The sequence below is a fragment of the Cotesia typhae genome, unplaced genomic scaffold, assembly GCF_013202065.1.
Source record: "Cotesia typhae breed Kobodo isofemale line unplaced genomic scaffold, CoteBio_Ctyphae contig_5, whole genome shotgun sequence".
In the NCBI taxonomy this organism is placed as follows: domain Eukaryota; kingdom Metazoa; phylum Arthropoda; class Insecta; order Hymenoptera; family Braconidae; genus Cotesia; species Cotesia typhae.
Genome location: NW_027423757.1, coordinates 2,614,392 through 2,637,361, shown reverse-complemented (window position 1 = coordinate 2,637,361; position 22,970 = coordinate 2,614,392). Strand labels below are relative to the sequence as shown.

Sequence of the window (22,970 nt, the reverse complement as noted above, 5' to 3'; positions counted from 1 at the left end):
ATTACCATCAAATACGATTATGAAAATAATATCAAAGTAGTTACAATTATCTCACGTATATTTATTTCTTCGGTTAACCATTAGCTTCATAACAGGGTCACCTTAATTATGACCCCGTTAGCAAACCAATAGCTAAAGTTTCATTTACATAATTTAAGATTGTATAAGCATGACAGGAAACGTGCAGCATATTTTCGTCACGATCGGTGGCTCTACTAAATGGTAAATAAGTTGCAAAAGTTTATATCGCCTCTGATATCGAGTTTGTGATTAGATAGGTTATATAGTTTGACAAGAACTGATAAAAATTTTTTTTCTATATTCAAAGTTTTTATCAGTCCACCAAACACTGTATCATAAAAAGTTCGTTTATGACACTATAATTATACGTCTGTGTATTTTCAATACATGTAGACGCTGTAGAGCGCACACTGCTATACCGAAGTCGTTATCTCATGCAAAAGGACGATCGTCGTCTATTATTTTATCCGGTCTACTATGCATGTAAGCTTATACTTTAGTGTCTCGTAATTTGTGATTGTTAATTATTGTAACCACCGAATAAATTTCGATTTTAGGAGCTAGTAAAATATATTATTTCCTCTATCCGTGCACAAATTTGTTTCAGAATTTTTTATTTAAACATTGCACTGAACAAAAACTTTAAATAATTATGCTCCAATAAAAATTCATAAAATTCTTCAATTTCAAGTTCTATAAATTTTATTTTAGTGATAAAAAAGAGGCAATATTTCAAGTTCTCAACCTAATTCTGATACTATGGGCAGAGTGGGTATGTGAACTTTTTATCAGTTTCACATGCAATAATTCTAAAGAAAAAAAAAATTGAAAATTATTCGCTTTTCTGAAATTGAATTTATGGATAAGAAAATGTTTAATAATTTAAGATATAATTAATTTTCCAGAGTTACTTTATTTAATCACAATAAAAAAGTATAACCACATCCAAAAAACTCTTGTGGGTGTTTTTTAAAATATTTTCAAATTTCTACTAATAAAATATTCATATTTCACTCTTTTGTGATTACAGCTATTAATTAATGACTTATCTTTGGATATTACCAGATATAATGTATTGAAATTTATTTACTGACTTTTGTGTTTCTAAATTTACTAAATACTAAATAACCTTTATAAATATGTCATAGTACTTAAGTGACTATAAAATTGTTATGTAACTTTGCCATTCGACTTTTGCTTTGGCACATAGTTGAATAAATAAATAAATAATATAATAAATGATATCAGAGCACCCACACTTTTTTTACAACAAAATGAATTTTTTGTTATCTACTCTATTTTTATCTTTAATGGAAATCGAAAATTATTTTCTACAATTTTATCGCTGTCAAAGGGTACTAAGAAATAAGTAAATTGGTATATGGACAACAACAACTAGAGTACCGTCTAATACGAAGTGAAATTAAGTACAGAGACTTCAATGAAGATATTCAACGTGTAGTAAATTGAATTATAACTTTTGTTCTTACTACAATTTATTTTCCGTTTATTTTTTAGTTGTTTTGCAGAAAAATTCATTTAGAACCTACTGCATTTCCTTTATTCCTGTAAAATTCATACCATAGATCACATCAATCGAAAATAGTTTTATACACATATAAATTTGTATGAAAAAAATATTTCAACTTTTATGAAAGTTACAAACTGAATAATGAAGTTCCATTTTAACAACTCTTGTTAAGAAAAATTTTATACGAATTGAAAATTTTGTAAAATTTAATCTCTTAACTGGACCGTTCTCTATTCTTCAAGTATTTTCGAAGTTTTTTTTTTTGAGAATTCGAGGAATATACTTCTGGCATTGCGGATTATTAAGAATTATTATAAAAAAATCAATTTGATTGATTTTTTCTACTGTATCAATGTGAAAAAATTTCAAGCAAGAAGTAGTAAGTACAATACCCGCACGTAATAGAGAAAAAGAATCAATGCGGGTGAGATTGGGTTTCAGCGAGAGAATCAGCAAAACTGCTGTAGAATGAAATAAAATGGAATAAAATGAAAGAAAGAGATCACAATTTTCTATTCTATAAGCTTGAAAATCCAATGTGGTTTCTGTGAATTCATGAATTTCATTTGAAAAAAATTTATAGATTAAATATTACCGTACAATAACTAAAAAGAATTATGCTGCTGTGTATCAATTTTTTATAGCAGATTTGAATAAACGGAATGAAAATGTAGAGCTTTAAATTAAAAATATTACAAAAGATTTGGAAGATAAAACATTCAATATTTAAAATTTTAAGTACATACATTTTTAGGCAGTACAAAATACGTATTAACCGTGAAAAATACCGCTACTAATAATCGTGAAAAATTTTCTAGGGCCTAATGTAGGTTGATCTAGTCATACATGAATCTAAATGTATGAGAATAAAAAGTAATTTATTGCTTACAACTATTGGCAAAAAAGCTCCATAGAAGAATGAAAAATTCAGATTCAAAATTTACAAATTTTTGATTTAATATACATATAGAAAACAGTTATTTACAATATATCTGTACAACAATACTACGATCTTGTCTCTTGCCCTTAGGCATACACAGTTATGAATTTTCAATAAGACGTTTTAGGAATTATTTTCCAATAGGATAGCATGAAGAGTAAAAAAACAAACGATAGAAAAAAACCAGTTAGAATTGCAGTAAAAGTGATTTTTATTTTATAATTAAACCCTTCAACTTAACAATCGTATAAAAAAAATTGAGCAATCATGCTCCCTTCGTCAAAAGTTTTAAATACTATTTTTCTTCAAAAAATTACGTATGGGCATGTATGACTATATCAGAAAATTTTTTCACGGTATGATTTGTTTTTATACACAACTCTAAGTATCATGTTAAAATTTTTCGACTAATATAAATGTCAAATGACAATATTAAAGATATGACGTGAACTTATTAAAAACAACAAAATAAATTTTTTTAAATTACTAAATAAATTAATTAATATAAAATCATTAAATGTTAATAATTCATTGCATTCCCACACATATATTATAAAAGATTTAATGTTTAAAAAAGAAAAACGTTTGGGTCTAAATTATTTTAAATTTTATGATTCTACTGTTGTTAAAGTTTTAGTTTCCCCCTTCGTAAAACACCAGTATAATACAGGATAATTGTATAGTAAAAAATGGCGATGTGACGTATATACTCAAAACTTTTCTCCTTGAGAACACTTACACTCCGAAGAAACTCCACTTCAAGTTTTCTACCCTTGATAAACTCTGGCCATGGCATCTCTTCTACTACTATTATCACATTTTTATTGATTGATTTATACGATTAATCCATCAAACAATTACAGTACTACTGATGTGGCTAAGATTATGTCAAGCACTGAAGTTCATTTAGGATTTAAGACGACTTCGATTGATACTTTAGGCAGAATTATCTTTGTGTAAACAAGTATTAAAGCAGAGAAGCAGAATATTGACAAAGGAGGTAAATAAATTGATCCAGCCATCGTAAAAAAATATTCTGTTTTTTATCGTGTATAAAAACGAGTTGGTGTTTTTTTTTTTTTTTTTCTTAATGTTTCTTTGAAATATAATAACTTTCAAACTAGTGAATCGATCGATTCTAAAAACTAATCAGCTCTTAACCTCAAAAAACCACATTGATTGCCGCAAATTGCATCAAAATCGATTTATTCTTTTAAAAGAAATCATTGTCTAAAAATTAAAAAAAAAAAAAACTGTTTTATTAAATCTTAAATTTTAAGTTTGATAGGTCATAAATAATCTCTTTATGCTTGAAAAACTCCGTCGAATGCTTCAAGTCCCAAAAAAAAAAAACGATTCATCTGATTGGAAGATATCGCAATTTAGAATTTTCAAAAACGTATGTATTAGGGTGTGCCAAAATATAACTTCCGTGAAGAATCTTTTAAAACTGGAATTTTGAGTTTCGCTTTGAACAGGGGCTGTGTTTGGGTCTTTTCTGAGATATTTTCGGGTGAGACAATAAATTTGATTTTCATAGAATTTTTTTAACAGAAGCTTAGTTTGGGTATTTCCGCTGAAAATTCAAAATTTGGCCGGAAGTGCCCAATTGAAGCTCCTGTTAAAAATTCTATGAAAATCAAATAAATCCTTTCATCCCGAAATATCTCAGGAAATGCCTAAACACAGCTGCTGTTAAAAGCGGAACTCAAAATTCCAATTTTAAAAGATTCTTCACGGAAGTTACATTTTGGCACACCCTAGTATGTATTTACAACGACTATATTTTCGAGTTCGAAAAAGTATACGAGTTATATTTTTGAACTCAAAACTTTAGCATAGACAACTTACTGAACATTTCAAACTCGAACATAGTGGGAAGTTCCAGAGATGGCTTTCAGGGTCAAGCGTTTTCCAGATTTTTTTTTCTTTTTCAGTGTACTTTCACTGGTGACTTGATTAATTATAATGCGACTTAATAATACGAAATTGTAGATAAGACAATCAAATTGGTAATGGAAACCTTCTAAACAAAGCTGTAAAACTCCACGCATTAGACCTTTACCAATCTAATTTACGAATTTATAAAGTTACGGATACATATAGCTAATAATAAAGATGATATACATATTTTGATTAGATGAATGGCCGGTTAACAAGCATAGAACAGTCGTAGAAGGCTTTAAGCCTCACCATATTTACGATTGTAACGAGTGTATGTATGTATTATAACCAATGTTCGTAGTTGGACTTGATACATTCATCGGAATGTAGTTATTATTCAACATTTTCCACGACACGCTCACTTAGTTCGCGTTGCCGCCTCTACCATATAATCGTAAACCATGAGAAGTTGGCTGATATGTGGACAGCTGCGAGAAAATTAAATGTACGAGAGCATGCTGCTGCGTCAACTGGATAGCTTGTACATTGTACGCAGTACTATCCACGATAGATGAAGACACGCGACTAGGAATTAAATTAACTAGCTTACGTGTTTAATCAACTCGCATATCAAGGTTTGTTACCGAAGACAACCATCTTTGTTATAATTACCGTCATACTAATTCTAATTAGTTTTATCAATGCTCCTATTCTCATATTATACCATCATGTATTTTATCATGTACTGGGTAATACATTTATATAAAAAAAACTCTTAACGAAAAAATTACACTCATTTATATTGCAAGGCTGGAGTCATTAATTTTCATTGATTTAAAATAGTTAATGCCAACTAAACTTTCAATACTTTCTGCATTTTTATTTATTTTTTTTTCTGGCATACCACTGGTAATTGTTCTTGCGTTCTTAATAAAGCAAATTCCTCAGTAATAAAAATAACTTATTTTTATAACGTATTAAGTAATTAAAATAAAATTTCGATCCAATAAAAAAATATCTGAGGGAAAATTAGAATTAGAAAATGTTTTTTGAAGAGAACTTTTTTTTTTTTTTTTGAATTATATTTTTCTGCTACAATAACTTATAAATTTCATGTGATTTTAATTTGTCTGTATATTTTACAAAAAGTATGCTATCTACTTCGTCCGGAATGACTTTATACATATGGTTATTGCTTGTACAGTGAATACCTCACAGAAAGTAATCGATTTCATAAAAATGTCCAGTTAATGATGGAAAAGAATTTTTCTTATGACATACCGGTACTGTACATGATTTGAAGTTTAAAGATTTCAGCATTAAAAGATTATTTAACTAGCTGTCAGTGCGTCATTTTAATTCGCATAATTGCCTCTAAAAAAATTAACCACTTTAATGTTTGATGATAATCCATGAAAATTTTTTTTTATATGGCCTGATGAATGCATATGTAATTTTTTATATATCTTGATATGTGCCCATACGTGATCTGATATTAAAATTGGCTATGTCTAAACATAACAGTCTTGATATGCTGACATGACTTGATAACATGACATGAATTTTTATAATATAAATCATTTCTTATTCTTCTAAGATATGAAAATTTACTATACATGGCGTTATCAGAAAATTTATTTACAGAGAATTAATATTTAACCGAAAAATTGTATTGTATTTTTACTATTATGCTGTCGCGATTTAAGTCAATTCAGTTTGATAGATTTCAGTCAGTAGTCAATAAGTGATAACTTAAAACAATTAAAAAAAATAAATAAAATATTTAAAAAAATGTAATCACCTATCATGTGACTACATACATTTTTTTTATGTTCGATACATTTTTTTTAAATCGATATATCTGGTATCCGCTTATTGAATTCATTCAAGACTATCTACAAATATTATATTGCAAAAGTGGAATTTTTTTTTCAATATAATCACACAATTTTTAAATATAACAACAAAAGATATTGAAAAAATAAAACGTTGGTGAATAAAATTCAAGACGGTACTCTTCATTTCTACAGCCGTGCCTCGTTAACTGTTATTACATTTTCATCGGAACGAGAATTATATGATATGAAAGCGGGTATAAGTGGCAGATGCACCAGATCGGCTCATTTATTTTGTATCTCTGCTCACATTTTCATCGCGATTATCAATCTTCTTCTATTTAAAAGTTCACTTATCATTTATTATCTCGTCTATCAGCATATTCTAACAAATATACATGCCCATTATACAAGTCTATGAAGAATGCATTTGAGTTATTTTGTTTTGCAATTTTTATTTTTCATGAAAACTTTTAGGTGCTCATGGTTTTATCACTTTAACATTTTAATTGAACAATAATTGATTGGTTTAATTTTCAATAGTGTATAGTTTATTTAGATTAATATAACATAATTTAATCAAAAAATTCAAATTTTAATGTATACATAAGTTTTTCGAATGTTTTATTCATTTCTATAACAAAAATTCTGTCTTAAATAAAATACAACTTTTATTGAAATAATATTAGAACCCTATAACGAAAAATATAAAATTCATTCCAAATCAATAAGTAAAAAAATTGTCGAAAAAATAATATTGTATTTTTTTTTATTTTCAAAATTGATTATGAATGTCAATCAATGTCACAAACATAACGGTAACTCCGAAAATAATTGGAATTTAACAATATTTTCTTAGAAACTTATGCTTAAAAATTTGAGCTTTTAAAGTATGAAAAAAAAAAAAAAAAAAAAAAAGGAAAATCGATTTTTTTTTCATTTTTAGACCAGAGTACGCCTTTAAATTAAGTTAAATAAAAATTTCAATTTTTTTTTGTTTTTATTCTTACAGTTCTTACATTTAAAAAATATCAATCTAAATATTTTTCTTTAATTCCTCCCAATGTTAATTGAACTATTAAAATTTGCTCATAATGTATTTTTCAGCAGTCGCACAAGGTTTCCTGAGATGGAATAATTTACCCGGTTTTCCCAGGATGCGAAATGATAAAAACTGCGACATTTGTGCATCAGATATGTGTATAATGATATTAATTTTGCTATTTAAAATAACAATGAACATTTCTCGATAAACATTATATTTTATTAATCGCAATAACAAAAGCATAGAACAGTTAATTAGATATAAAAGCATCTAGTTATATTGTAGATAGAACTCTATACGTAACAGATAAGTATATTACAGGAAAAGTTTAAACCAATATATAGACAAAGAGTCATTTATTTTCATAGACCCTAAGACGCGCCCGATAGTAATTCAACATAATCGTCTGCGTTCCCACACGCTTAGGCATAGGCTAAAAAATTATATATATATATATATATATATATATATATATATATATATATATATATATATATATACATATGTGTGTGTATTTCAGTGTCCTCTACTTCTGTACTGCAATGCAAAATACGCTAGCTCTCTGCATCACGACGTGGGTCAATTCGATTGTATGGTCTCGCTCAATAAATCACGAGCCTATGGGTAGTATACCTATACACAAGCGCATATTGCTTGTCTATATTTCTTTGCTATATTCCTTTGTAAATTATTTATCGTATTATTTTATAACATAACACAGACTTATAACTCGTAACATTACCTGTATTTGTGTTATGTAAGTTAATATACTATAGAATATTAAATATTGAACATAATAAAATGAATACGGTATATATATTGTAAAATTGATAAATTTAACAGCGGTTTGCGTATTAACTTTAATGGTTGAATAAATAATATATAATTTGTAATGTATATTTTTATAGGAATGATATTCTTTCAGCATAGAGATAAACAGAATGCGATCGAGTGTTGGCGATGTTATATTTCTAAAGAGTCACGATGTCGATTTCCTCGTTTTATAGTTTAACTCATGACGACAATGTAATGTTCATGGGATATGAATCGAAAATTTATGCCCGAACGAGCGCTTAGAACACGGAAATAGTCCAGTGGGCAGCAGCGTTAGTATCCAACACTATCCTGTTTTACTCGCCGTTACGCAAGACACTTTCAAGTTCTATATCTCTTTGTACTTTTCTATAAATATATACCGCACGTTATATTTTGTTAGGATGACCGATAATCAGAAGAATCTTTCAAGAGAATAAATCGCTCAAAAAATCCATGATAAAATGATGGATTTTATTTATTTGCCTATTAGGAATGTAAATATTGGGGCGTTAATTTATCTACCTAACCGAGTCGAAATTTAAATCGTAAAGTCAACGTATTCAACGTTCAAATCGTAGGTTGAGCGTATTAGACGTTGAAAACGTAGGATCAACGTATTGAATGTTGAAATCGTCATTTGAATGTAATGGACGTCAAAAACGTATGTTGAACGTATCCAATGTATTATAAATTTGAAGAGAACCAATAATAGGTGAAAATAAGTATTAGTAAAACTACTCGAATAACTACACATGTTTAAAAAGTAGATAGACACAGAGAAATTTTTTTTCTGGTCTGTTAGGAAAATTTTATATTTCTTATCGTAAATTTACTATTTTTTTTTATGGAAATGCTGTATCGAAATTTTTTACCCTCGAAATGGTTTCCAAAATTAATTAAAATTTTATGGAATATCATTCATACGATTTTATACCAAAATTGGCCTCATAAATCTGTATATAAAGTGATATACTTTTTATACAATTTGATAAAATTTTGTACCACTAAATTTTTACAAAAAAAAAAAAAAATAAAATTTTTAACCTCCCGCTAAGAAAAATTAAAAATGTATAATTATTTAAGTAGTTTTAATAATAGTATCTTCACCCATTATTAGTTCTCTTCACATTTATAATACGTTGGATACGTTCAACAAACGTTTTTAACGTCCATTACGTTCAAATGACGATTTGAACATTCAATACGTTGATTCTACGTTATCAATGTTTAATACGCTCAACCTACGATTTGAACGTTCAATACGTTGGATCTACGATTCAAATTGCGACTCGGGTATATTTTTAGACAAAATAAAGTTATAACAAATTATTTTTTATTCTCATTTATAAACTGATAAGGCTGATCACTGATAATGTATTGTGATTTTAAATTATCCAAACTAAAAAAAATTATCTAAAATATTTATAACATAAACATAAATTAACAAATGTTGTGATTACAGTTGGATTATATTGGAAAAAAAATTATCTTCTGATTTATTCGGCGACATTTATTTACATATTGAAATATGCAGCTTGCGGAAATAAATTAATGACAAATTGTGAGTTGAAAAAAACTTAATTATATTGTGATTATTTATATATGCAGATATTTTTTCACCTTCAATCTTCAGAAGTTATCTGAGGTATTCAATATTTTTGCCTTTTACTTTTATTTATAAGAGCACTTAACATATATTTTCGGGGAATAAATGTTTATCAAATAGATACAGTATTTTTATTTGAGTAAAAAAGCAGTATAAGTTGTTCAAGCATATAGAAATATGTTGGTAAGGGAGATGTAATAAAATACCAGAAGTACGACTCAAATATCTGATGCACTTTCAGGTATGGTTTCTGTTAGTTGAGACTAAGAGCTCTTTGTATGTATATTCCTTTTGAATGCATTTAATGAAGGTATAGAGTAATATATAAATATAACTCTATTGTATGTTTATAAATAATCTACTCTTAATTCAATAGGTTATGAACTCAAAGATAGCGAAAAATATGATTATTTTTACGTGAGAAAATGAATTAAAAAAAAATTATCGAATTTGTTTTCTCCTTATTTTCATTTTTCAATTCTGTCCATGATAAATTTCGAGTGAACAAACCAATTTCAATCGGGCTTGCAGCTTTCAAAGTAGTTATTCTCGCGTAACAATTGACTAGATTGAAAAAATGAATGTATCAAAAAATATAAAAGTTACTTAAAAATAAATTTTTTTTTTCAATTTCCAAATAATTTCTTATGAGCTACGCATCAATAAATCTTTGTTTGAGTTAAATAACAAAAAAAAAAATTATCTTATGATTTATGTTTTGTAGTGTATAATTAATAAAAAAAAAATGATTACATTATTTTATTGAAGAAAAAAATGTTAAGTTTCATAAAAAAAATGCATCGCTGAAATTTTTCTCGGTCTTATCGCTTTAATAAATATGATTCGTTTTTCAATAGAAACAAATTTGACGGTTCAAGTGTTTACCTCATTTAAAAGGTGTCTGTGATTCTGCAGAAACGACAGTTTTTATACCGTACTTACGTATATAGCTATAGAGTAATGCAATCGCTTTTGTTTAAGGCGTAAAACAAGTAGAGAAAATAATATTAAGAAGTAAATCGATAAACGGCAGTTTGTAGAATAAAATGACGTCATGTTGTCGATATTGGAGATAGGATTCGGATGGCATTTTTTTCCAGTCTACTGAGTACTACCAAGTACTTTACAGTACTGATGTTGCAGAATAATACGACAGACAAAATGAATATCAAGAAAGAAAATGAGATGGCGATTGAAGAAAACAAATATTATTAGGGAAATATATTCTACGGAGATATTGACCTTTTGTGAGCTGATACAAGAAAATGTTGGATGTCAAATCGCTTTCAGTTTGTTTGATACCTTCAGTTTGTTTCAGCAAATTGATAAAAGGAAAAATTAGGAAAACGGTTGACCCTGAAGGCCATCTCTACAACTTTCCGCTAATTCCATACCTAGGCGCTTAAAATTGCACTAATGATCTTTTTGAGTTCTTCAAGCTCAAAAATACAATTTATGTGTGACTTTGAGTTCTTAAATTTTCTTAGCAGAAAGTAAAAAAAATTAAGTTAGCAATTACATATAATTGTATATGAGATTATTACATTTCAATATTTGTTTTTGGTGCAAAGTGTTTCAAGCAATCGTCGCACATCCGTTCCGGTGTGCTACTGTGCCGTAAACCATGACCAAATGGCATAAGTCGGCATTATTTTTTTTTCAAAGAACTTGAAAAATATTTTTTAATTTAATTCAGTTTATTTGATAGAAATTGACTTTTAAATATTTATAACTAAAAATACACGCGAGATTATTTTATATAATTAATATGAATTTCATATGTAAATACATCTACTAATTTTTTTACACTTTCTCATCTAATTAATAATAATTACGAAACTCCATCCATCTATTACTCAATTACAATACACACTGTATAACATTATAAAAAAAAAATAAATAAGTTAATTATACACTAATTGAAAGTATAATATACTTGTCAGACAAGTCTGCTATTCAATCAAACTAAAATAAATTTGAAAACCAAATAAATGGATTTTTATTTTTTTGCAGGACTAAAGTTGCGAAATGAAAAATTTATTTCCTTAATTAATCCTTGATTTTGTCTACTTGCCTATAAATTTCTATAAATCTGAACTACATAATCGAATTCACCTCAGAATCGCTGGATGAATTTAGAATCGCAATATTGAATTATCTTATCGGAAGATTGCATCCAGTTCCGATGCAAAGTTTTCCTGATTATATATTTTCATTGCTAGTAATTCCTAGCCTACTTCGCTGGGAATTTTAAGTGTAAGTTAAAATACGCACCACTTTAAGTACAACGATTACTTTTGCAAATTTTAATTTTGTCAATGACATAAACTATTTGAGAAATATATATTAAACATGTTTTTAACGGATTCTAACGAAAAAATTAGCCAAATTTTTATGTCCTAAATCAATCGTTTTAAAAGTTCATTGATTTTGATCTACTAAATTCCTGCAGCTCCGCAATAAAAATACAATTAATTTGTTTTTTGGTCAGTAAAACGAATATGTATGTAAAATTTCCGATCTTTAGATTATGAAGTCACTGGTAATGTCAATTTTTGGGAAACTCATAATTACTTTTTTCCACTGCTCAAAAAATGATTGTTGCAAGCAAATTTTGATTAAATATGATGGAAAATGAAAGGATCTGTTCTTAAATTCAAGTCTTAAAAAGTCATAGATTATGTGACTTTTTCTCTACATTACTCATCACTCTCACACGACCTGCATATGGAGTCCATCTCAATATCTTTTTTTTCGCACCTCGTGAAGATTTTCTGGCAATCTATCATATAACCTATATAATATGAAACAATTCACCTAATATAATTTAAAAAAATATTAATTTTTTTTGTACATCACTCATCTCTTCCCAATAATTTTTTTCAAAAGTTAATTTTCACAAAAACTATTCTCAGGCGTTCTTTATTCACCAAGACTAATGAGATCTTTTTTCGTATATACAAATATTCATAAGGAGTAAAATATAAGATAAATTATCACTTTCGCAATCCCTGTTTAGCTATCATGTGCACCTTCAGTTGATTCCTAAATGACAACAGATATATTTCTGCTGAGTTCCAAATCTAAAAGAGCTGTAGTTCACAAATAGTAATTTGTTTTAATGAACACCCCCACTATTAGACTATTATAGAATTTGGATTGTACTGGTATCTACGTTATAAGAAAAAAATAGTTTTGCCTACTTTAAGATTATCACGATGAGTCAGTAAATCGTTAGAAATTTTATGTGTAAACGGATCATTCCATTCAATATCAAATCGGTCAATAGTTAGAATGAACGTCTTTCAATGTGGACGAAATTTGGTTAGAAGTTTTTTTTTTTATAAAACATAGACATTAAAAAAATAATTTGAAAAGCGGTTAACGGCCTGCCGGTCAACTGCTTGTTAGATTTTTCATTAAAAATTTTGAATTTCAAATATTAATAACATTGCCGAGGAGATTTGAAAAAAAAAAAAAAAAAATTTTTTTTTTGCCAAAATTCAAAACGCTACATCCTAAAAAAGGTGTTTCATGTCAATCCATTCTGTAGTTTTTGCAGTTAGAGCGAACAAAAAAAACTTCTCGTTCCCCGTAAAATTAAAAAAAAAAAAAAAGTAATTATTTGACCTCGTTAAAAGTTTTATTTTCTATAAAATTTATTCAACCTGCATTACTTCATTTGTAAAAAAGCGTCTATTTTCAACAATGTAGTGAGCTGATTTTTTTTTCTTTAATTTTCCGTTGAATATTATTCTAGCACCCTATACTACATGTTTTTATTCACACAAGTCTATTTTAATGTAAATAAAAAAATAAATATAAAAAACGAAGAAAAAAAATTTAGTTAACATAAAATATGCATTTTCTTTGTTATCCTGTGAAATAATAATAACTTGTGCGAAAATTTAAAAAATGGTGTGATATTGTATTATATAGATCCCGTTTTAATCTTGATGAAGCGTAACGTCAACCCTCAAGAACAGGGTAGACATGAGATTATAATAATGTCAGTCTGACTACAACGGCAGTATTCACTGTAAAATATACAAAGCATCGGCTGTATCACTTCCGTGTTTCCAATCCGATGCTTCTTCTTGATCACATTAACATCGATCCATAAAAAAGTTAATAATAATCCTGACCACATAACATGAACAAAAAAGTTATAATTTCTTTTCTAATAATAATCCCTATAACGAAGAAAATAAGAAAAATTTTGTCGTCAGCCTATTTACATAATAATATGTTTTATTTTATTTATTTATTTTTTCAATGTATAGTTTAATATAATTGGAAAGAAATTGACTTGATGTGTTTTCAAGGTTTTATATGGTTGTCAGCGATAGTTGTTTATTATAATTATAAGTTTACGAAGTAGCTCTAAATAGATTCGAATTTTACGATGGATAAAATTTTTATATTTAATATATTAATATTTTGTTTTGTGCACGTGATTCTGGTTATAAATATTAATTCATGGAATTAAAAGAAAAAGGAAATTTTGTGACTAACATATTTTTATTTTAAAAGTGATTATAGTTGAATTTATTATTATCAAAAAGGTCTAGGCGGGAATTGATGCCTTTCCATGATTGAAATATATTTTTGGTGATAGTAAATTTTTTAAATTAAGTTTTAAATAGCTTACTGATTCTATAAGTCTGTATCGTCACATTTATCTATTAAATTATTGATAATTTTTAGTATTGTTTTTTTTTCGATGTATATTGTGATTAAAAGAATCGAAAAATCAGTAAGCTAAAGCTATTTTAATCATAATGATTAATTCTTGGCAATCGCATAGTGATTGCAGGTTGCTAATGTAATATCGTGACATTTAATTCAAATTCTATATTGAATATTTGAATTATGTAGATAACTCAAATTATTGAATTCTGCTCATCAACGAGTAATTCGTGAGTTCTAATACTCATACGCCTTAACAGTTTGCAATAGTTAATCACTGTAGGATACAACGTATAATATAATATAGGACATATCAATAACCTATACTAAAAAATTATCGTGTACATGAACATATGCTGGCAAAGTCGAATATAAAGTTCTCCCTGTCGTATAGATGGTCAATTTGTCGGGATATACAAATATGTACGCGACAAATACCTATATTTTCCCATGTAGAAGCAGTAGACAAATATTTTCATATAAAAAATGGTGACAAATTAAAAAAATATAAATGTTTTAAAAGTTTATCAACTGCAACTAGAAATACTGAATAAATTTAATTAAAATAAAAGTGCTGCAAAAACTGTCTAATATGCACTGTCTAATGCATATTTAATAAACTGTCACATATTTAATTATCAATAATTTGCATAGATTTATAACTAGTTATTAACTCACGCAATCTAGAAAGTACCATTACATTTTTTATCAATTTCATAAAAAGTATATCTTTTTAAAACTATCAAGTTTTATAAAATATGTCTATCGCATTTAATATTAGCATACATGATAATAATATGCATGTGTACAGATTGAAAGTATCACACATAAGACGAAGAAATAGATAAGAGATAATATACGGCACCCGAGATGGCGAATGCATTAGTTTTACATTTTAATACTCTCTAGTTGACCCCGAAAAATGATAGAAGCAAATAAAAAACAAAAAAAAACCCATATCAAAGACTATCAGAACTTTCCCTCTAACTCCACCTACGCATGTCACTGCGATTTCCTGGGTCCCATACAATGCGAATCGATCGGCACGGACACTCTTTACTTTTAGTACGATATTATTCGGTAAACTCGATAGCTGACCAACGAAATTGTAAACTACTTTATAAAGAAATAAATAAAAGATTAGAAGAAAATTTAATAGTTTGTGTAACCAAGCATTAAAATGTTTGAATTGAGCGTGACAAATTTTATTTAATTTACTTGTAAAAAAGCATGTCAATAGAAGCATGACCGTTACTTATTTATCTAACAATGAGATTGAGCAAAACACAACCTCGTTAGTATAATACATTATTGCTTTTTTTATCGAATAATCTTTGTAGTTTTTTTTTTCTTTTGAGATTAATTAATGTAATTTAGTGACTGCATATTAATATGTTGAGTTTCAAATCCATCAATAAATAGATCTGTTTTTTCAATAAAATAAAATTTCAAGTTCATTTTTTCTTGAAATTTATCAAATTTATCGATAACTTTTTCGGGTTACATCAATCGTTCTTAAGATGAAAAAAAACTTTTAATTTCAGACTTTTATGCCTTGTTAACACTTATCAATGGAAAAATTTCATATAATAATGAATTTTCTGTAATAATATGTGGCACAAGGAATTTAAACTTAATCAGATAAATTTTGACATATTCAAAAAAACCTTTTTCGCTTACTGCTCACGACACCTTTTAAAACGGTAAAAAAATTTTGGGAATAAATTTTCGAAACACCTCAATACTTATTCATCCTTCCTAATAGCAATAAATTAATTCTGAATAAAGCGCAATCTACAAGAGAGAAAAAATACTCTTAATCATCAAAAAAAAATTATCAACTGTCTGAAACATAACTTTGTGCCTAAATTAATTGCGCGCGTGCATGCCACCATTTCATTAAACGACGCCATTTTACTACACCTAACTTTAACCGAAATTTTTTATCAATATTTCTATTAAATGAATTGCACCAACTTTTAGAATATTTATTTTTTATCTTTTCTCATGGATTTGTAAAAGATCTTCAGTTGAAATTTTTCGATTACTATTTCTACGATTATAATATATTTTTACTCTAAATAATAAATTCCACAGTAACAATAACAAAATTTAGATAAAAACTTTTAGCTGATTATTTTACAGAATCTAGTCCATTTTATTAATGACAATATATAGAGATCTTCAAATGAATTTACTGTTAGTGATGATAAAATAATTTACGATTACAATAAAAAAGGCTAAAACTGCAGTTAATATAAACTGTTAATGACTAATCACATATAGACTATTTGATTAAGAACGTTTAATGTGTGATAAAACCACAAGCGGTCGACGTTATTCGCGTTACTTTGGGGTGAAGGCAAATGGGAGTCTTAACAACGCGACACGCAGATATATATATATAAACCGGTCACGGCCGAACGAAAAAGATTCGCACGAGCTCTGGACTGTATAACCATTGCCGTCTTAGCTCCGCTCACGCCGATTGGACGCTGATGCATTTTTTCTCTACTGTCGAATAATGGCTTTCACTTTCTACGATATGATCGTGGAAAAAACTTTACATATAACCACTTTCACGAAAAATTTATCAGGAAATGAAATTACATTTTTTCAACTTAGTTTTTTTTTTTTTTTTTTTTTTTAATTTATATTTACTCTATATTTTTCTTTAAACTCATTCCTAAATTCTTTATCCTGCATACTAAATAACATTTTTCTTCTCTCGAAGACTGTTATCAACAATAATCCTTATTGCATTGTTTTAATTTATTCAATATTCATTATTCATTAAGAATAACTTGATCGTTAGCTGTTTTTGCAGAATTAAGTATCCAGTATCGAGTTATGAAAAAAAAAAAAATGAGAACACGACTACCCGAGGATAATTCACATGAATTGACGTGGGAATCAACCCTCTGGCAGTCAACTATTAAATTAGTAGGTTGAAGTAATCGTTTACTGGCTGACAGTAAGCAATCTACTGAAAAAAAAATTCAACTCCTTTTTTCTATTTTGATAAAACCAACTTCTCAGCAGCTCTGTCGTAAACTTTTAATCACTGTTGTTTTTCGTCACAATTTAAAGCGGCAACTTTTCGAGATATTTTGTTAGCTGACTGCATTGAATTCCGATGTGATAAATTTCTGGGGAAAAGCTGTCATGTCATCAAACTTGGTAATTTATAACGAAAACTATGACCAAAAGAAAATAAATAAATTAATTTTACTTTGAACAGCACACCGTTAATTAGGTTTAAATGTCGGACTATCTTTCCAAGTATGTGGTTTTATTTTTATTGCCCGAGAAAAAAGTAAATTAATGAGCAGAAGAGTCTAACAACTTGGGAAGTGGTCACTCGAAGACGATATTTCCCGGACAATGCACCCGCCCAAGTGGTCATTGAGTAATAAATCCCAGTTATATTACGATAACCCCGAATATCTGGCTGTGCATCCGGCCTTACGCTATCAGAATCTGCTCTCTCAGCAACAGTAAACTCTTTAGTTGCATCAGTTGAAAGTTACTTTATCGTAACAATCTAAGTAATTTAATTTAATGGCTGATCTTTCTGGACTACTCTCGTCCTTGACCTAGTATTTATTAACACAAATCTTCCAAATTGTCTTCTTAAGAAATGGTTCCTTATCCTTTTTATAGTTTTTATCTTATAGAAATTATGAGTCCATTAAACTTTAAAGAATCGGATTTGTTCGATTTTTGCTTAAGCAATTATACGAAAATTATTCATTACAGTTTGTAATTATTTTTGAAAAACTGAGGTATTATATTATTAAAGTTTGATCTTATTATTTTTCCATGGTCATTATTTAATAAAATATTCATACAAAATTCGTTAATATATAATCAAAAAATAGTTATCAAATTTTCTAAAACATTTCGAAAAATTGTTGTTAATTCTGGTTAATATTTTTCGTGTTCTACAAGAAGTACTGTCAACTAAACTTCTAAAAATTTGATACATTGCAAAGGAAAAAGTTCGGATTAAATATAAATTGACACAATTAAAAATATTAGTCAGACACGAAAAAAAAATCTTAAATGTAAATATATATGTTTTTTTTTTATTTTCAATTTTTGGCGAGCTGTAATAATTGTATATAAATTTTTTTTGATCTTCATTTTCAATGTAAGGTAAGGTAATAGAGTTTACGTGAACTCAGAATTTACGTAAGCTTGTTATTTTGATCTGACAGTGATCGTCGCGTTCAACAGTTATTATAAATTCAATATTTTTCTGAATAATTTTTAGACTCTAAAAAATGAAATCGTAAACAATAATTCGAAACTTTAAATAATTAGGCATCAAAAATTGAGAATAAAAATCAGCAAACGCAAAAGCGATATTAGATGATGTAAATTCACCTGCCGATGGACCAGTGCAATAGCTAGACTTAACACCACGCCCGCACGCGTATCGTAGGTGACCAGGTAACCCGGTGCCTGGTGCACTTGGTACGGTGTTCTCAGGTTGGCTCTGAGGAGAAGGAGCGAAAGAGAAAGAGAGAGAGAGGGCGAAGGCAAACCCAAAGCGGTAAAGCGAGAGGCCAGGGGAGAAATAGCTTCGGTAGACGAAGCGGTTGCTGGCCTACCTAGCAATCCACCCCGTACCTCCTCGCCCTACCTCTTACCACTAAATACGACCATCGTATATCGGCAATTGAGGATTATAGTTTTTCATGAGGAGAGGAGGGTGGAGGCGCGTTGCTTTCGAAAGGATGGTGATTGTGGAGCGTGGCCAGAGTAGACTTAGGAGTATATAAGGCCCACCGACCCAACCCAAGTCAGTCATTCACCGGACTATCAACCCACCATACACACAACAAATATGAAGACCTTTGTGAGTATTACGGGATGGTCACAGGCTTATACAACAGCCTATTGTCCACTTTATATTTTCTATTGTCATCATCATCATCATTATTATTGTTAAATCATTTCTCATTATTATAATCATTAATTCAAGCCCTACGAGTATTTTTTCAGGGCTCTTGATTTTTTAATTTTTTGATCACTTTTTAAAATTTTTTAATCATTTTTCATTAACATTTTCAAAATTTATACTAATCAATTTTTATTGAAAAGTTCAATTAATTATTTTCTCAACAAATCACTTCTCATTCATAACAACAAAGAACTGACCACGCCAATATACTACGAGTACCGTAAAACCGGTTATTGCATGGCTACTCATTATTAAGATCAATCTTACTTACTAAACCGGTTATTCGAGTCATCGAGACTACTTTTTTTTCGTCAACAAAAAAAAATAATATTTAAAATGGTGCAAAAAATATTTTTAATTACTTGAAAAAATAATAACGGGCAAACAAGATTTTATAAATTTCTAAACTTTCTAATAATTCAACATTTTTCTTTTCGTACTCCACTTATTAAAAATGCGGTTCAGTAATATTAATAAATAAACTAAGAACTACACCTCGTCGTGAAAAGTCTAGAAACTACATACATAATTTTAATTAAAACGATGCAGTTACTTTTAGTTCCCGCTCGAAATAACGCATACTAAAAATAATTATTTTCTTAAAAAAGACTTGAGTAAAAATAAAACAAATAAATATATATACATACGTATATACAGTAATGATGAACTATTTACGATTACGTTTGTGGCAATCAACCTACTTTTTCTGTATCTCCCAGTACACTAGTTAGCAACGTAATGGGCTGGGAAGAATTCGTTACCCAAATACGGATCTTGGGTATCCAGTTTGTTTCGTTAACTAGCAAAATTGCAATCGGCTTGTACTATCACTCCAATTATGAAACATTATAGCACCGTGTATGTTGTATAAATTAAAAACGACAGTTAGTTTCGCTTGTTACACCCTTTATGACATAATAACTCAGCTAAACTCGGTAAACAAAGTTTTCAATTCCGCGTACATTATTTTAAAACACGGATATATTATTATTTATCGCGTGACTTGTTTTTACATTTTCCTCAACTATTGTGACAGTGATATGATAAGTTAAATATTAAATATCGGGCAGCAGTAATTTCTGTAAGTTGTCTCTAGCAACTTTTTTAAACTTCTATTTCCTCAATAATACACCGGATAAGAATAGCAATAGCAATGGTAATAATGGTGATAGATTATTAGATCCCCGAGGATTGAAAGTGAAAGCAACGATTATGCACCTCCCGACAACCGAGAGTGCGACGTTAGACCATAATCGTTAGTTTGTTAGACTGGTGGTATTCGACTGACTGTTACGACTCGGCCATGATACGTTCTCAGCTTCCTGTAATCAAATCGGACATATACAGCCACTGAATAGTTACTTGAAATGAGTTGGGAAAGTACCAGGAACATAACTCATTGCAAATAATTGTTTCGTGGAGCAACGATTTGTACAATAACAATAACAATAACATTAAAAACTAATGTAACCTTCTGTTAAATTTTTTATTAAAGATTGTGTTCGCTTGTTTGGCTGTGGCGGCGGCCCGTGCCGGAATCGCCCACGGAGGTTACCACGGTCACGGTTACGGAGGTCACGGTGGATACGGAGGTGGTTACGGATTCGCCGGACACGGTGGAGCCGGACTTAGCGGTGGACTCGCCGCTGGTGCTGGAACCGCAGCCTCCCTCCAAGGAGGAGCCTCCAGCTTGGGATCTGGTGGTCTTGGTGCCAGCTACGCTGCTGGTGCTGCTGCCGCTGCTGGTGCCGCGGGAGTACAACAAATTGTATCTGGTGGAGTAACTGGAGGCCGATCTGACATCGGACCCGCAGAAGGACCAAAAGCCAACGTTGGACCCCAGAGCGGACCATCAGACCTCGTAGGACCCCAAGAAGGAGCTAAATCCGTAGGAGGACCCCGTACCGGACCCGCCAGCCTTGTTGGACCCGCTGCTGGACCATCCACCCTTGTAGGACCATCCCAAGGAACTGCCACCCTTGTTGGACCATCCCAGGCTACCGCTAGCCTTGTTGGACCCAGCTACGGAGGTGTTGCTTTCTACGCCGGTGCCGGTGGAATCAACGGTGACGACGGTAGCTCTGGCTCTGCTGCTGCTGCTGCTCCCGGTGGTGGATTCGGTGGTCAGTATTCTTCACTATGTTCAGTCACCTATTGACAATTATTATTATTAATAATAATGCATGTTTAACTAATTCTATTTTCATTTTAATTTGAGCAGGTTTCGGAGGTCCAGGTGCCATTGCCGTCATTGGTGGTGGTCCAGGAATCCACGGTGCCATTGGTGGACACGATGCCGGAGTTGCTGTGATCAACGGACCATCTGGAGCAATCCACGCTGGTCTTGGCTCCCACGGAGCTATCATCCCCGCCCCAATCCACGGCCATGGTCACGGTAAATGGCAGTAAGACGGTCCAGGACCCCAGCGATCTCGGTGCGGTGACGGCGGCGAACTTACCACAATCATACCTATCTACAATTTAAAAATATAAGCCCTCAGCATGTAACCAAGGAGTAGTTGAACACTAGTTTGTGAGATAAATTGGGCACCCAATCACCATCTGGGCTACACTACTGACTTTACCAAATAATTGTCTCTCATCTACGGATCACTATTAAATTTATAAAATTACACCGTTTGACCTCAAGCATCACTTCCGGCATCACCATCATCATCACAGCTAGAAGTGTAGACATTCGACGATGAGAAGCAGTCTTATTTGGATAAAACCAAATGAAATTCGAAAAACCAATAAAGCTGTTCTGTTTTATTGAACAGCCAGGTTGCCGTCTACTCACTTGGCTCTTCCAATGTAGTTCACCCGATCGACTCACTGACAAGGTACTATCCCTTGATGAGGTAACACCTGCCCATCAAACGGTTCTTTGTAGATGTTCAACTCACTGCAGCATATAAGCATACATATTTTTTATTACATACTCGTCCATGTCTTCTTCTTTCTTTTAATTTTTTTATTTTTATATATCTATATATATTTATATATAAATATATATGTGTATATATATATATATATTCGCATATCAGTGTATATATTGAGTATTTGTATTGTACATGCATACTTATACATTAATATATATATTACTATGTTACCATACATATATACACATAATTGTTATATCAGTGAAGGAGACTGGTGGGTTGTGGTAGGTCAGCCGTTCCTGTGAGTGAATCAATGTATATAGATGGCGCGCCGTCGCCGGCCCTCGACCCCGCCCGCCCTCGTCATACCCTTTCTATGCGATCACGACTAGCACCCCACCACCACCATAGATAGATACCACGTATTTATAGCGTTTATACATTTATACAATACTTTATATAAAAAAAATAAAGCATCAGTATTTAAAACTCATATTTCTTGCCTTTTATTTATTTATCAATAAGTTAAGCCTTCCTTTAGTAGTAATAAGAATCTATAAGTAGCTTAAGTATTTGATAGTTAATAAATTCTTATACTAAACAGGATTCAAAATGATGAAGAAAAAAGCTCCTGCAATTTATATTACACCAAAGAGTTATTGGATCATTCAATTTGAACATTATTAAACAAACATTCTATGGTTTGTTTATAACTTTGATAATATTGTGTCGATAACTCTTCTCGCTTAATA

The 22,970-nt window shown here is 30.0% G+C and overlaps 2 protein-coding genes across 2 annotated transcripts in view; one reads left to right on the top strand and one right to left on the bottom strand.

Annotated features, from left to right (window-relative positions):
* The window catches only part of LOC141530710 (glutamate receptor ionotropic, kainate 2-like), a 243,848-nt gene extending 243,623 nt beyond the window's left edge, over positions 1-225 (bottom strand). The window contains exon 1 of the mRNA XM_074247986.1: positions 45-225. The gene's annotated coding sequence lies outside the window, so the exon portion shown is untranslated. The remainder of the gene's footprint in view (positions 1-44) is intronic.
* Positions 226-19,183: 18,958 nt separating this feature from the next.
* Positions 19,184-22,713, top strand: Apd-3l (apidermin 3 like). Its single transcript, XM_074248001.1, has 3 exons — positions 19,184-19,231; positions 20,832-21,459; positions 21,558-22,713. Exons 1-3 carry the CDS (start codon positions 19,220-19,222, stop codon positions 21,743-21,745), a joined length of 828 nt encoding a protein of 275 aa, XP_074104102.1. The 5' UTR covers positions 19,184-19,219; the 3' UTR covers positions 21,746-22,713.
* The last annotated feature ends 257 nt before the right edge of the window (positions 22,714-22,970 follow it).

Coding starts and splice junctions, on each gene's coding strand:
- Apd-3l (XM_074248001.1), top strand. Junction 21,460..21,557: donor TCCCGGTGGTGGATTCGGTG/GTCAGTATTCTT, acceptor TAATTTGAGCAG/GTTTCGGAGGTCCAGGTGCC.